The sequence below is a fragment of the Cyprinus carpio genome, chromosome B15, assembly GCF_018340385.1.
Source record: "Cyprinus carpio isolate SPL01 chromosome B15, ASM1834038v1, whole genome shotgun sequence".
Taxonomy (NCBI): Eukaryota; Metazoa; Chordata; class Actinopteri; order Cypriniformes; family Cyprinidae; genus Cyprinus; species Cyprinus carpio.
This window is the reverse complement of record NC_056611.1, coordinates 15,218,995-15,235,898: the sequence shown is the minus strand read 5'-3', so window position 1 is coordinate 15,235,898 and position 16,904 is coordinate 15,218,995. Positions and strand designations below refer to the sequence as shown.

Sequence of the window (16,904 nt, the reverse complement as noted above, 5' to 3'; positions counted from 1 at the left end):
TAGCCTACATACACAGGCTATCTCAAGAAAGCGAAGCGCAAACACTGCGCAGGTGCAAGGATTATCATACAGCTGTAGCGAGAGCCCCCTCCTTTTACGCGTACACACACTCTTATTCCAGAAAAAGCAATTATCTGCGATCTTAAATGCCCTGCGCAACCCCCCGCCATTTCAGCCTCTTTACCAAAGACCCACAATCCAAACCCAAGATAACAAAAGAGCCCTCCGGATCTTTCCAGGGCACAATAAAGCGCTTGCCGGTTTAACGACTCACACGCGTCAGAACAATTACAGATTTTAGGGCTGAATTAAAGGGGATGTGCGAATCCCCTCCACCCAAGAACACCCCCCTTCCGCGATCGGTGACGAAAAACTTTTTTCCAAAATTGCGTGGCACGTGAAATTCTACAAAACACAAAGTGTAGCCAACGTAGTTTTAAAGAATAAGATAATTAGTACAAATTGACATAAAACAACGCACATCCTTAAATATATGACAAGAGGCACAGGTCTAATTAGGCCCCAGGTAGCTATATTTAGAAAAAACTTAAGAACTTAAGAAAGTTCAGGAACACGACAGCAGAGCAATGTCCAATAAATTGTGATTTGGCTTTTGAATTCACTTAGTAGCCTAAATGTTATATAATATGATAACAGTGTTAATATTTAACTAATGTCAGGTTGCTGTCGACATTAGCCACTTTTGTAAAGTTTACAAATGCCTATGTTATGTACAGTTTATGTTGTTCTCTAATATCTCTTTGAGTATAAAATGAACTTTAAGCGCTATGATGTTCAGGGGATCATCAAGTATAGGCTAAATCCATCAAAGCACGTTTATGAGCTGCGCATAAGCCACGCCTACCCTTGCTGTATTTAAAAGCACACACGCACTGTAGTCCACACTCCATGACACTAACTGACGGGTCCAAAAAGTCCCCTGGAGCTAGACATCTGTTTGTTTTTGCTTTGTAAGCTCCCACATTGACGACATTATTTTTATTTTTTTATTTTTTTGTAATTTTTTATTTTTTTTTAATAGTTAAGTCATTTTGCTTTGGAATTCGATATTTTTAACTGCATTTTTTTTTCTTAAATCGTGGATACCACTACAAACATTCATATCGGACTACTCTCGCAGTCTGCTATCGTTCAGTAGCAGACAAGAAGATCCAAAATGGCTCGTGTTTTATTAACGTGTTTTTTAATTTTGTTACCAGCGCATCTGGTGAGTATTTCCCACTTATATGAATGCAAGCCGTTCCTTTGACAAGTGCTTTCACGACGTGTTAATATGAGTCCCGTTGTATATTTCCATAGGTGGAATCATCCGGTGTGTTTGAGTTGAAAGTGCACTCTTTTACAAGCACAAGCAGTGTGTGTACACGGTCCAGCGACTGCCAGATCTTTTTCCGTGTTTGCCTGAAGCACTCACACGACATCATATTACCAGAGCCGCCGTGCACTTACGGCACTGGAATGACAGGAATATTCAGCGCAGACTCCATCTCCAGCAATGCGCATATCCGCGTGCCTTTTAATTTCAAGTGGCACAAAATTACACAATACTCAAAATCAATACCCAACTATTCATAATCACTTAAAATTCATGTAACATCAAAAAGAACGCACTTCCAATGCATGTAAGTAATATTAAACAGAGTGTTCTGGCTTTACAGGGAACCGTCTCGTTGATAATAGAAGCCTGGAACGCAGAGTCCTCTGACCGGTCAACAGGTATGCGCTCAACTTTTGCCTCACCTGAGTAGTTTTAATAGTTTACACAACAAGTATTTGTTACCTCCAGATCAATATGTTAACACACAGTTTGTTTTATTTATTTCAGAGAACATCAACAATATGATCAGCCGTTTGGCCACCAAAAGAAGACTCGCCATCGGCGAGGACTGGTCCCAGTACGTGCATGTCGGAGAGCAAAGCCAACTGCGCTTTTCTTATCGTGTTGTGTGCGATGAATTCTACCACGGCGAGGAATGCTCGGATTTCTGCCGCCCACGGAACGACGCATTCGGCCACTTCAACTGTGACGCCGCTGGCAACAGAATTTGCCTGCCTGGATGGGAAGGCGACTATTGCGCGGAACGTAAGTGTTGCTGAATGTTGTAGCCTACGTAATTTACGCGTATATAAACGAACGTTTGCAGGGAAAATAAATAAATAAATAAATAAATAACGCGGGCAAGGTCAACGGCTTCTTGCCGCCACATAAAACGTCTAAGTTGCTTTTGTTCACTGTAACAATAGAAGCAAAGAGCACGATTTAACAAGGACACGCGCTGAAACCTAATATGGTCTGCCTTCCATGCAAAAGACAGCATGTGTTTCTTTTGTGTGAGTCCCAGCTGCTTAGTTTAGTACTTAACAAATACTTGATGTGCCTGAGCCTCCAGAAGGGGGGTTGTTTTATGATGCCCAGTCATTCTAATGTCCCCCTTTCTCTCCCTCTCCTTTTTAAACAGCCATCTGCTTGTCTGGCTGTAGCGAGGAGCACGGTTATTGTGAGGCCCCTGGTGAGTGCAAGTGCCGCTTAGGGTGGCAGGGCCCCCTCTGTGACGAGTGCCAGCGATACCCGGGGTGCTTGCATGGCACCTGCAACCAGCCCTTTCAGTGCACTTGCAAGGAAGGCTGGGGAGGCCTGTTCTGCAACGAGGATCTGAACTTCTGCACAAATCACAAGCCCTGCATGAACGACGCCACCTGTACCAACACCGGCCAGGGCAGCTACACCTGCATCTGCAAGCCTGGCTTCAGTGGCAAAACCTGCGAGATGGAGACCAACGAGTGCGACAGCAACCCATGCAAGAACGGAGGCAGTTGCAGCGTAAGCAGCCAGTTGCGACACTATGCTCGAGTCTTGTCCTTGGAGGAGCTCGGATGTTAATGCTAATGGCTTTTGCTTCTTCTTCACAGGATCTGGTGAATGATTACACCTGCACATGCCCTAAAGGCTTCTACGGGAAGAACTGTGAGGTCAGCGCTATGACCTGCGCCGAAGGACCCTGCTTCAATGGAGGAACCTGCATGGTGAAGGGAACCGGTGGATACTCCTGCGTCTGCCCTGCTGGTTACATGGGCTCTAACTGCGAGAAGAAAAACGACCGATGCAGCAGCAACCCCTGTGCTAATGGTAAGCATATTTTCCCCTTATCTTCAGTCATAAATGCAAAACATTCCAACGTCATCCGCCACCAGCAAAATGCTGAACCTTCAGTTTTTTTTGTTTTGAGATGCATCCACTGTGCTTGACATACTACTCATGCATGATAGAACAGACGCCAGTGAGGCTCTTAAACTGATATTAATGGCGAGATAGAGCTGTCATAAAGCAATAGACTTGCTTTCGCAAGGGTTATGATTACTCGCCCTGGTTTACCCCCTGAAGTTCCCTCAGTTTTAGGCTAATGCTTTAATGTGGTTCCCTTGTGTTCCCTTTTTTTAAAGGTGGCCAGTGTCTCGATTTAGGCAACAGACTGACATGCCGATGCCATCCCGGTTTCTCAGGCTCACGTTGCGAAATCAACATTGACGACTGTGCAAACAACCCTTGCCAAAATGCTGGCACCTGCGTGGATGGTATCAACGGCTATACCTGCACATGCACGCTTGGTTTCTCAGGCAAAAACTGTGCCATCCGCTCAGACGCCTGCAGCCTCATGCCTTGCGAGAATGGAGGGACCTGCTACACCCACTTCTCTGGGCCCGTCTGCCATTGTCCACCGGGCTTCATGGGCACACTTTGCGAGGATAAAGACAAGCCACCTGTTTCCAGCCCTCCTATTCCAGCGGCTTTGGTGGTCTCGTTCACTCTAGGCCTCATCACTCTTACTCTAGTGGTCTGCGCCGCCATTGTGGTCCTGAGACAGATGCGACAAGGCCACAAACCAACCTCCACCAACGTGCGCAACGACTTGGAGTCTGTCAACAACCGCGTTTCTTTGACCCCGACTTCAACTTTAAGCCGAGAAAAGGAGGCCTTGCTTATTCCTGGTGGTCTGTTTAAGGTGTCCAATAAAGATGTGGCACTCAGATCCACCACTGTGGACAGTCATTCCAGTGAAAAATCAAATTACAAGCAGAAGATGGTGGACTACAATATGAGCATTGACGAAAAACCGACAAACAACAAACTAGACATGTAAGTTCAAGTTTTTGTCTTGCTTTGAGGTTTATTATTTGCTTGACACAAAAAAAGTGCAAAACTAAGACTAACCTAATGTACTTCATTTTAGGAAAAACTCGGACTCTACATTACTGGTTCCACCAGTGAACTATCCAAAAGAGGGAGTGTATCATCCTGTGTACATCATTCCTGAACACATAGAACAATGTGTATTTGCTACTGAGGTAAGCATCTTCAGACATATTTTTAAAGTGCTTTCATTGTTATTTATCATGATTTCAGTGTGATGCTTTGAAAGAACATGCGTTAACACATTCTCTCTCCATTCTCTCTCAGGTTTAACAGTATTCTGCACCTCAATCACCAATGGGCCTGACCCTAAAATGTTTACAGTCTTAATGGACATAAGGAAGAGGTGAAGAGGGTATATATATTATATCTACATTTATTGTTTATTTATTCATGCTGCTGAGTAAAAGGACTACTTCTTGATATGGACAATGATTTTGCGAAGACAAAGCAAGAGACTTAAAGACCAAATTAACAAATTTCAACAATTTCACTACCTTCTTTTAATTACCCAAATAAATAACCACAAAAACAATTAAAAAAAATTCAATCATATTTAAAATGTACATAAAGACTCTGAACTCTCTGGAAGAGCTGAGAAGAATCAAGGATTTGTTAATCACAGAAGCCTTGGAAAGGAAGCAAACAGGCATCCTGAAGTTCATCTCACTCTGTGAATCACATGAAGCTCAATCAATCAGCCTTATGGGTGGAGGAGGTGCAACTGAAGGATCTGGAACTGTGAGCATGGAGTAATTTTAATTTTTTGGATATGGTTCGAAATGCTATTTATATACGGATCTGTGATGGAAAGCAATCAAAGATATCGAAACAAACTGTTTCGACTGTGAACAATGTGAACAACTGTCTTCGGAATCTTCAGTTAAACATGACTTTTACTTAGTGCCTACAATGAATCTGACTATCAGTGATGTTCACTCGAACCAAACCCAATCTTAATTAAGTGCCTCATCTTTTAATGTGTTATAGCTCAATGGATAGGGTACTCCTTAGAAACACTGAAAAAACAAAAACTAATTTTTAACTCTGTTGGAGTATGTTTTTCCACAGAAAATGTTTGGGTTGACTTGGGTACAAATTGTTTAACCCGCAGTGCACGATGGTCAATCATTGTCAAGATTTCCTGGTTTTGTGAACCTCTGCATTAGGGTCTTTTTCAAAAAGAAAAAAAAAGTAAGATCAAGATTCTTAACAGAGTAGAATTTTTTGTATGTGGTATTTGTTTCTTTAATTTTTTTAAACAATTTAAACCAAATAGATACTTTTATATTTTATACGGTCTTTCTTAATTTAACAATGCAATATTGTACAAAATTTGGAGATATTCCTACTATTTAACTGGATTGTAAATAATTTGTATTTATGAAAGATAAATGTATATATGTTTATGTATTGTGCACAAGTCCAAAAATATATATTTTTTCATACAATAAATCCTGAAATAATTTACTTTGTATCATGACTTCTTTTCTTTCTTATGAAACTGCTGAGATAATACTAGGATGGAAATATTCAGCTTTTAACATTAAACAACTAGCTATAGAACTTGTGACACAGGTATATGAATCAATGTTTGATCACCATTAGAAAAGTAAATTATCAAGACAGCTGTAGTGTTACTATTATCTAGTAAAATTCATAGGAAAGCTTTCCAGTATGCCCTTTACTAATCCACTATTAAGTAATTACTGCGTTTTTTGTTGTATAACTTGAATGGCTATATGATATGCTTAGCATCTCTGATCAGAACAGTGGAGATGAAGCCAGAGAAAACTCAGAAGCTCAATTAATCCCACCCAGACACTACCAACCAACATACACACACACTATTACACGTCCATTCAAAGAGAGAAGCCGAGGCTTGAAAAGGGGGAGGGAGGCCTCAGCCACTCTCGCTCTCCCTGGGGAGCGTTGACATGTGGGCCCAGCCTGGCCTGACACCTGTCCTCACCACCAGCCCACAGACACTCGGATATGTCTCTGTACTGAGACCCACCATGAAGATTTTCTATTTGTCTCCTTTAAACTCTCCAAAACACACACAATTATAAAAGCAGCCTCAGTTTACAGCGAATTCTGAATTTTGTAGAACGGGAGAAAGATTATGAGCATTTATGTAATTTTTCTATTTATTTAACTTTCTATTTCTTGAGAGAAAAAAAAAAACATTTATTCAGCAAAGAAACATTAATTGTTTCAAAAGTGACATTTATAATGTTAAAAAAAGAAATGTATTTAAAATAAAAGCAGTTTATTGCAGTTTTTGAATTTATCTTGAAAAAAAAAATCAGTTTCCATAAACATATTGAGCAGCACAACTGTTTTTAACACTGATAATAATAATAAATGTTTCTCGAGCATCAAATCAGTATATTAGAATGATATCTGAAGGATCATGTGACACTGAAGACTGGAGTTATGATGCTGAAAATTCAACTTTGCCATCAAAGGAATAAATAAAACTTTAAAATATATTAAAAAGGAAAACAGATATTTTAAATTGTAAGACATTTTTCACAATATTACTGCTTTTACTGTATACTTAATCCAATAAATGCAGCAATGATGAGCATAGTATTCAAAATAAAAAAAAAAAAAAAAATTCTTTATCATATACATATTTTTTCTTTGGATGGTAGTGTAAGTGATAAACAAATAAATGCTGTCCTGTATTTTCATATAATTGTGCTAGTTTTAAGAAGCTTTGTAGCCTTTTCCTGTAAATGGCTTGTGTTAGCATTTACTTTTGTTTACAATAAGTCTGCTTGATTTTTTAAACTGATAACAAATTCTCCATCTGAAAGTAAACACTCCTTTCATACTCATCATTCTCTCTCTCTGCTCATCAGTCTTGTTTTCTCTATACGGGAGTCTTACAATCTTTTCCCTGCAGTTTTCTGTGCCTCTCTGATAAGAAAGCACCTGCAGCTAAGCTAATTGGTCACAGTGATGTAAGCCGCACCAGGAACACAATATGTTTGCGCGCATAAGAGGTTTCTGTGTGAGGTCATATAGGGGGAAATCTTAAATCAAACTTAAAGATAAAAAAAAAATAAAACAAAAAGAAAACAGAACACCAATAAAAACCCATGAAGTGATAAGGACCTTTATATCGAACATCATTGTCAATGTTTAACTTTTAAACGGATCGTTTTTGTTTTCTCTTTCAAGCTTTGTATAGTCAGGATGTGTGTCAGCGCTTGAACCCACACCTGCTAATTTTGTTTCTGATTGTGATATGGCATTCTTATGCCATGATGTACCAGAAGTGTACTACACTGTCAATGTCCAACTTTGGTCACTTAACACTTATGTTCTTATGAGCCTTTTGGATGGCATAGCAAATATGAACTTGCTATACGGCAGGCCAAAAAATTTATTAATTTTGTAGTATAAAGACAAGTTCACAACCAAGAATGATAACTATAACCATAACTAGCCTATATTAGCATCCACATGAGCGCACTAAAATGTTGTGTTTAAAGGGTTAGTTCACCCAAAAATTAAAACTCTTGTCATTAATTACTCACCTTTATGTTGTTCCAAACCCTTGTGGTACTCTCATGAATGGCAGCGGACAGACCTGGAAGAGAAGAAATCGTTGAAAAAAGTTATTTTTGTTTTCTTTGCACACAAAAAGTATTTTCGTAGCTCTTGTCACATGGACTATTTTAACAATATCCTTACTATCTTTCTGGGCCTTAACATGGTAATTACATAGCTGTCTATGGAGGGTCAGAAAGCTCTCGGATTTCATCAAAAATCTTAATTTGTGTTCAAAAATAAACAAAGGTCTTACTGGTTTGGAACGACATGAGGGTGAGCAATTAATGACAGTATTTACAAATGCTCAAGCTCTTTAAAGTTGGTGGATTCTGAATGGTTGTCAATGTTTTTATCATTTATAAGATGAACAAATTGCTCTAAAAGTGATTTTAACGATATTGTTGCTATTGTTGTGGTATGAGTTCTCCTATTTTCATAGATGATTCTTAAAATGTTATAGTTGTCATCCTAAACTCCCAACTCTTGTTACACTAGTCACTACTTCAAGCCAGTACGGTTGGATCTGGCATTTACTATATTTTGTATACTCTATATTTGTGCGTTGATTAATATTTAAATGTGAATAAAAGCCTAAATGAAATCTGTTCATTAAGTAATAATGTCTTTTTAGAAGTTTTCAACAGCTCAGTTTATATTGATTATAATTGCAATGTTTTTATAACATTTTTGAAGCATCACAATTTGGTGGAATGGGCTTTTAATGGAGGTTTCATTAAATATCTTAATTTGTGTTTTTCGAAGATGAAGTTTTAAAAACAACATGAGGGTGAGTAAATGACAGAATTTTTTGGGTTCAGAGCATTAGTCTGCATTAACAGTCCAACTAACTACTCTTCTTAGAAAACTATAAGCTGTTTTTGATCAATAACAGGATTTCCATCGTCCTTCCTTTTTCTTGTTTCCTTGACTATAGAATGGGGAATGTTGGGGTTGTTTCTTGAGAACGTACTAAGTGAAAGACAGTAAAACACAGTGAAATACGTACTTAATACCAGTAACATGCAATCTGGATACGACAGACATCCCTGCAGGGTGAACGTCTACTGTCACTGTCTCAAACACTGCATTCAAACATTTCCAAATTCCAGTTCCAACTTCAAACAGTTCACAAGAACATCATGTCATAATGTCTATTCATAATATCTACAACTGCAAACACTTCCTTATTTAAAGACTCGTTATGCTAACAGAACACCAGCTTCCAGTCATTGCCTGCAGTGAAGCAATATAATTATCCACTGTAATTACTGTAAAACATAAATAGGAAAGGAGGACGGAAGCAACAATGAAAACAGAAAAAGGACTAAGCAGTAAAAGGGAGAATCCCACATAGATTAAAGACACACCTGTCATCACTACATCACTGCTGATTTCACCCTTCTTCCTTCTTTTCATGACCCTGAGAACCCCGTCTGGCGTCTGTCCTGTGAAACAGAGAGAGGAAACGCACAATTCACGCACATGCTCTGAAAAGACAGTTGCAAATCCCAGTGAAACACATATTCTCTTTTATTTCCTGATGGACAGTGACAAACTCAAAGTGTCTACACTTAAAAATAAAGGTTCTTTATTGGCATCAATGGTTCTATGAAAAACCTTGAACATCCATGGAACCTTTCAAATGCAGAAAAGGTTCTTTATAGTCACTGCCAGAGAAGAACCATTTTTGGAAGAACCATCACCTTTGGAACCTTAATTTTTAAGAGTGTACACACTGTGCTCTGATGGTCATAGCATTTATTTGACACTGAACCCCTTATAAAAGTCTTTACTGTCACTTTTCATCAATTTAATGCACCCTTTCTGAATAAAGATATTTATTTATTTCTTAAGTAAGCCATGTGTCAGATGTTCTGTTTGTTTGAACATCCTGGCCAGCCCAACATAGCAAAACTGGCTCAACCAATAGTGTGAGTTTGGGGGTGGGGCAACCATTATTTTTGCAATTCTGTTTGGTGATGCTAGAAATTAAACACTTTACTTGCAAGATTACTCCGATGTTGATTAATCCATTTGAAACATTTGATCCACTGTATAGAGCAATACTAATGGAATTAGTTGGCTAAAGTCAGTCACACCTCAACTTTCTTCCAAATAACGCACATTTCATTCATAATATAATAAATACAGGCCTATAGTTCCTGCACAATTGTTTTTATGAAAAGTGTGAAATGTCTAATTAAAATAGGTAATACAAAACAATTTTGTGGTCTCCAAGGTGAATTGGTTTAGTCTTGACTTCTGGTCATGAGTGACAGTGTTGGGGGGTGATGTGAAATCTGTTGATTGTCGAGTGCCAAATAAACACAGAGATGGACAGGAAAAGGTCAAAGCCATCAGGGGCCCAATTTAGAAAAAAAAAGAAAAGAAAAAGAGGAGAAACGAGCAAAAGATAGAGGTATGCAACTATCTTCTCTCTGTATGATTTTTACGGTATCCATGTCATGAATGAAGGGCTAATGTTTGTTAGCCCTTTTTGCTATGATGCTTGCTATGCTTATACAACAATAATTCGGTTTTAACTTAACAAACACGAGATCTAATTTCACCATAATATTGTGCTTTGCAACAAAACTGTTACAAGTTCAGTTATTATTTATTTCCATCAGTTGGGTTAACGTTAGGCCCTGTAATTAGCCAATTGAATTTTTAAATCTGTGTAATTATAATTTAAATCAAACTACTTTTCAAAATGTATTTCATAAACCAACATCTCAGATGTTATGTCAAAACGTTATGGGGTTTCAAATCAAAAAATGACGCTCTGTAGTACAGCTCTTTGACCCATTACCAAATACAAACAAGTTGTGGTAAGCATGACATTCCACCTGCTCCTCCACTCACAATTCTGATAAATATCAGCTACACCCCAATCTAACCGCCATCTTTCATTTTACTATAAACCTTTGGGTCTACTGTTACGAAAAGATACGCATGATTGAGAACTTCAAGGAAACTCTTATGCACATTTTATGGTATGTGTTATCAAACCAACAAAAATACCTGTGCATAGAGAAGTCAAAGTACATGAAATTTTAACTATCTACTATCAAAGATTAAACACAAACCACAAATCCTTCCATCCTAACTTCCTGTTTTCGGAGTATTTATAGGTCTTGACATGGGAAGGGAAGTGGACCTTATTCTGGCACACTCATCACTCCTAGGCCCCTATTCTTTCCTTTAGTGAAAGGAGGAAACTGTGCATCTTCCTGACCACACACCCTGAAACACACACGTTCACTCAAACAAACAGCCAAAAGCACTTTGTGATGGTTTCATATGGTTTTGAAAAAGGTTCAAAAAAGGTACCATTTTCAAGAAACATCTCAAAGGATAGTTTCACTTCCAAAATAAATATTTCCTGATAATTTACTCACCCCAATGTGATCCAAGATGTTCATGTCTTACTGTCTTCAGTCACAAAGAAATTAAGGTTTTTGAGGAAAACATTTCAGGATTTTTCTCCATATAATGGACTTGGATTGAAGATGGATTGAAGATCCAGATTGCAGTTTCAATGCAGCTTCAAAAGGGATCTACATGATCCCAGCTGAGGAATAAGGGTCTTATATAGTGAAATGATTGTTTTTTATTTTTATTATAGTATACAAAAAAAGTATACAAAAGCACCTTATACTGTACTTTATCCTACAATGAACAGGTATAACCAGTGTAAAGCAGCCAGGACAGGGGATATGTGATCCCTCTTCCTTGTGTTAGTCGACAGCCTTTCTGCATCATTTTATACAGCATTTGACTTTCTTTGCAAGTTCGCTTTGTAAACTTTGGGTCGGTACTTCCGTCTATGTCTATACATACATTTTTATTGTTTTAAGAAAATCACTTCGCTAGATAAGACCATTATTCCTCGGCTGGGATTGTGTAGAGCCCTTTAAAGCTGCACTGAAACTGCAATTTGGACCTTCAATCTATTGGTCCCCGTTGAAGTCCATTATGTGGAGAAGAATCCTGGAATATTTTCCTCAAAAACTTTAATTTCTTTGTGCATGAATTATTAGGAAATATCTATCCTCCAAGTGAACCCTTTAAGAGATTCATTGAAGAAATAATATTAATAGGAAATTAATAAGGTTTTCTTTTTAAAACAACTTTAACTTTTTAAAAATCGAAATGATTTTAATTCAGAAAATAATCAAGTTTTTGTCACAGAAGATATTAAATCCTTTTGTATTCTTTTTTATAGATAAATAAATCATTTGATTATAATAGTTTGAGATCATTAATTTTATTAAGTAATACTTGTATTAATCAAGAATGCTTTAAACTGATCAAACAGTAAAGACAGTAAAGACATTTATAATTCTACAAAAGATTTATATTTCAGATAAATGCTGTTCTTTTATACTTCGTATTCATCAAAGAATGAAAAAATGCTAATAAACCATATTAAAATAGAAAACAGTTACTTTAAATTGTAACGATTTTCACAATTTTACTGTTTTTATTATATTTTTGATCAAATAAATGCAGCCTTGCTGCACATAAGACTCCCCTTCAAAAACAATAAAAAAAATCTTTGCAACCCCAAATATTTGAACAGTAGATATTTAGTAAAGTAATTGATGTCATTGACCCATCAACAGGAGATTTCACCAAGTAAAAAGCCATGCCGGGAATGTGGATGCAGTGATGTCTGTACTGAGACATGGTGAGGTCAGGGTTTGACACCACCCTCCACGGTTCAGCTGCCGGCCCTCTGAAAGTCAAAGGTCAGAACAAATAGGAAGTGCCCAACAGAATTATAGGTACTACTGACGGATTGGTTTTTTCGGATGGGATGTAGAGGGAGGACAGGGAATGTGGGAGGGGTGGGCTATGACAGCAGGCAATAACAAAACATGCCAGAGCAAGAATCAACAAACCTAATTTCAAAAGAAAACAAGAGACCCTTCCTTCTCACTGTAATTAGTGCCACAATCTCGACGCACACTTACAGAGCAGAAACACAGCATAACAAGTGCATAGTCCCACATCAAACCTATGGAAAAAAACGAACTGAACAGTCACTGGATTTCCTGCTATTGTCTCAGAGGGAAACAAGTCGAAGGTGCTTATCGTCTCCTTGGAATTATAAGGTGCATTTTTGAGATTTTGAGCTTCAAAGTTTTTGCATTCCATTCGACTGTATAGATACAACTTTTTTGTTTATTTAAATAAAAAGTCCCAAAATGTACAGAACATTAAAAAATCTATAACATAATATAAATAAGTTGTCACAGAGTAAGAATATGTGAATAACTCGATTTTGACAAAAATGTCAGATAGAACCTTATAATTCCAAGGGGACGTTATGTGAACTTCTGATATGTACGAGGAATCAGATATCAACCCCAGTGACTAATATTATATAGAAAACAACACCCCTGAGACATTTTTCAAAATATAAAGTCATGAGGGTGAGTAAATGATGACAGAACTTTCATTTTTGCATGAACTATCCCATTAAATGGTTGTTCACACTAATGTTGTCTTTTGTTGCTAATGTTGTTCCAGTTTCCAGCAAATAACAGATGGAGGCTTCTTGTCTGCTTTGCAAGCCGAGAAAAAGCAGTGGCAATATAAACTCCCAAACATAAATAAAAACAAGAACAGCGGGATACAGACCAAGAACATTATCCCCCCACACGCCTCCCCTCCAGACCCCATCCCAAGAGAGGATCTTTCATTGGGGTTGGAGGGGTTCATAAATCAGTGATTGCCAGTGATGAGATTGAGACTATCTCCTTATATTCTCCCTGAAGAATTGTGTGCTCTCATGCTTTTCTTTCAGTTTGTCCAACACTATGATAATGCCTAATTTATGCATGTTTTTGTAGACTCAAATCAAATCTGTTTTGCAATGAAATTAGGACTGTAGCAATATTCAAGTGTGTGTTTGCAGTGTTTGCATATGAGAGGGTCTGAGAGCTCTCTAAACAGACATTCTGAACAGCTTTACTGGCATTTTAGGGATCTTCTTACAAAGTTGAATGACCCTAAAGAAGTAGAAGATCTGGTAGGTTTCAGGTTTGGTATTACTAAGTGTGTCAGAGAGAAATGGCTTGCAAGAGTCATCTGCCGAACATCTAAAGCTGCAATAGTTTTGGCTGGAGAGTTTTAGGGGTGATCTGTGTGGTGGATGGGTTTTTGGGGGAGTACCCTACACGCCACTCCCCTCCCACCCCACCCAGCGCAGGACAGAGAGAAAGAGTATAGGGAACTGGCGTGACCAGGGACATTAACACAGATGACTCTAGCAGACCTGGGCGAACACCTGTCCTCCTCCTCTCTACCTCAGACATCAGTCAGTGGAGCTTCACCAAACCCCTGTCCTCCCAAAGAGACTGAAGAAATCTTTGCATTCATCCCATTTTCTCTACATAATCATAACATTAAGAATTTATTGATTTTCAACACATTTAAAGAATTAGAATTTTGAAGATGCAAATTATGAGATAAATCACCATAATTGTATTTTATTGTAAGGCCCTTTTGTTTTCAACAAAAAAATAAATAAATAATAATAATTTAATATTCAGTTTAGCTACTTAAGTAATATATGTTAATTTTATACTAATTTGCTATACTATAATTATAATAGTATTAAAGGGCCATTAAACAAACATACTAACAAATACATCTTAAAAAAGCCACTTATTTTATTTATTTATTTTAATATTGTACTTAATATTTTACTTATAGTGTACAGGGTTAAAATTGTATATTTAATATAGCTTTAAAGGGCTATTAAACAAACAAACAAAAAATAAATACAAATACATTTTAAAAACCCACTTATTTTATTTAGGACTCAACTTTTTTTTTTAAATAACACTTAATATTTTTCTCATAGTGTAAAGGGGACTGTATACTTTAAAAAAAAAATGTATATCTTATATAATTTTGCTTTATTCTAATGAGGTCCATTAAACAAACAAAAGTAAATATTAATACAGTTTAAAAAGCCAATTATTTTATTTGCGATTCAACTTTCAAAAAAATATTTCATATTATTGCACTTTATTATAATGATAGCATTAAAGGGCCAGTAAACAAACAAACAAACAAATACAAATACATTTTTAAAAGCCACTTATTTTATTTAAGATTGAACTTTAAATAATATCACAATTTATATAGTTTTCTCACAGTGTACAGGGGTATGTATACTTACAAAAATGTCATATTATTTAAAGCTTTTCAATCGAATTGTTTTGTTGAGACCATGTGTATCAAATTTGAAAAATGCAATAGAAGCATTTTCACTATTGATCTCAGACTTTCGGACACCATGTGTAAGTGGCACATTCTGACAATCAGTGATTCAGATGGTTTAGGTTAGTTAAAGCAATAGAAATAAATCAGGCATTCTCAACCAAGCACGTCTCTCTTGCCCTCAGGACTGTAGCCAGTAGTTTCAGTTGCATCATTTAGGTTAACAGATCACTGAGAAACAAACAAGAAAATACATCAAGTTGGAAGTCACCGTAGCTGAATACCACTTCTCCCTGAATACTTTCTGACTGTGAGATCAGCAATATCTTGTACTTGATCTCCAAAACTACTGAACAAGCCTAAGTGGAACTCATTGTTACACAGTAAGTTCTTAAAACTCTGACAGCTCCATCAACTGCACAATGGAGTCCAGTGTGGGAAAGGAGGCAGAGGAAGGAAATGGGTTTCAGTCTCACTCAGAGAGAGAGAGAGCTATGATAAGCATCTACCGAGTGGAGCAGGAAGCTTTTCCGTGGGGGAAACACATTGAAGAACAGCTTGGACTGACCCCTGTGCTGGATCCCGAAACTGGGCATTCCATTCTGACCAACCCACTGACCAAAGCAATACACAGGGTTCCAAAGTGAAAGTGCAGGGGACGCGTGTTCAACTTATTTGTCAATCAGACACGCTTATCTCACAGAGATGCAGTGTTAGCGATTTGATAACCAAAAGTAGCTTGACAGCAGCTCAGCTGTTAAAAAAAAGTTGCGTTTCCAGTAACTAGCTACTTTCCATTTGAGTATCAAAGTAGCTACTTTAGTTAGTGGACAGAGGTAATATTCACTCAACTCGCTTAAAATATTTTCATTTGAGTCACTGGTTTATTTTCCAAAATCATGTGTTGACTGATTGATTGATTAATTTGAGTCTCACTGATACACATGCAGCAATTTACATATTTTTTAGTGATATACACAATTTCATTACAATAACTTTACCAAATAATATACTATTTAGTTAAATACTGATGTTAATTCCTATGTGACTTAAATTATGGTGTTTTAATGTTTTTTTTGTGTTATTTAGTATAAAAGCCTAAGCCATGTCTCATCCTCTAGACAGCAAGTCATGCAGACATTTATATAATATTATATACAGTATTTATGAATATTTTAATTAGCTTTTACGTTTAGATTTTCCGTTTTCCTTTTAATTTCAGCTTAGGTTTGAGTAAAGTTGTTACTTTTGCCATTATTGTTTTGAAATATTTCTAATTAGCTTTGTTTTCATTTCAGTTATATATTTAGTACTTATTTCAGTATTAATTTAAGTTTTTTAAGTGGTTACACTTTATTGTAAGGTGTTCTTGTTACAGTGTAATTATACATTTAGGTACTGAGTAATATTAATTAACTACATGTAATTAACTACATGGGTTAGGATTAGGGTTTTTCTTAAGATTACCTGCATGCAATTATTATATTATTATATTATAATTTATTGCTATTATAATAGTAAATATGCTACATGAAACATGTATCAAGGGAACTATAAAATAAAGTGTTAACATTTTTTAAAATGTAATATTTATGTTTTATTTCAGCTTTAGGCCTATTTCAATTAATAAATAACTTAATAGCTTTAGTTTGTTAACAGTGACAACAAGATGGGTATGTGAACTTCACCTAGTGAACCTGCTTATTAAACTCAACAAAACAAACAAAGGTGAGACGTGTTTACCTGTAAGTAATTACACAGTAAACGCTGCATAGAACATCAGCCAAGGCCTAAATCCTGCTAAAACAAAGGAAGGGATTTAAACTGCTTATCAATTCAGGCTACATTTCCTCTAAGATGTAAATCAAGTTACTAGACTTGTTTTCCA

General features: G+C 36.8%; 2 protein-coding genes across 2 annotated transcripts in view; one reads left to right on the top strand and one right to left on the bottom strand.

Annotated features, from left to right (window-relative positions):
• Nucleotides 1–16,904, bottom strand: part of sgsm2 (small G protein signaling modulator 2) — a 124,243-nt gene that overhangs the window by 85,075 nt on the left and 22,264 nt on the right. The window lies entirely within an intron of this gene.
• dlc (deltaC) lies at nucleotides 902–4,682 on the top strand. Its single transcript, XM_042739410.1, has 9 exons — nucleotides 902–1,228; nucleotides 1,321–1,551; nucleotides 1,677–1,737; nucleotides 1,847–2,104; nucleotides 2,481–2,842; nucleotides 2,932–3,148; nucleotides 3,463–4,156; nucleotides 4,251–4,365; nucleotides 4,478–4,682. Exons 1-9 carry the CDS (start codon nucleotides 1,178–1,180, stop codon nucleotides 4,481–4,483), a joined length of 1,995 nt encoding a protein of 664 aa, XP_042595344.1. The 5' UTR covers nucleotides 902–1,177; the 3' UTR covers nucleotides 4,484–4,682.

Bases quoted from the DNA above. Each gene is read 5' to 3' on its own strand.
- dlc (XM_042739410.1), top strand. From the start codon at position 1,178: ATGGCTCGTGTTTTATTAACGTGTTTTTTAATTTTGTTACCAGCGCAT. The intron at 1,738-1,846 runs GTATGCGCTCAA...TATTTATTTCAG, and splicing joins GTCCTCTGACCGGTCAACAG to AGAACATCAACAATATGATC. The intron at 2,843-2,931 runs GTAAGCAGCCAG...TCTTCTTCACAG, and splicing joins AGAACGGAGGCAGTTGCAGC to GATCTGGTGAATGATTACAC.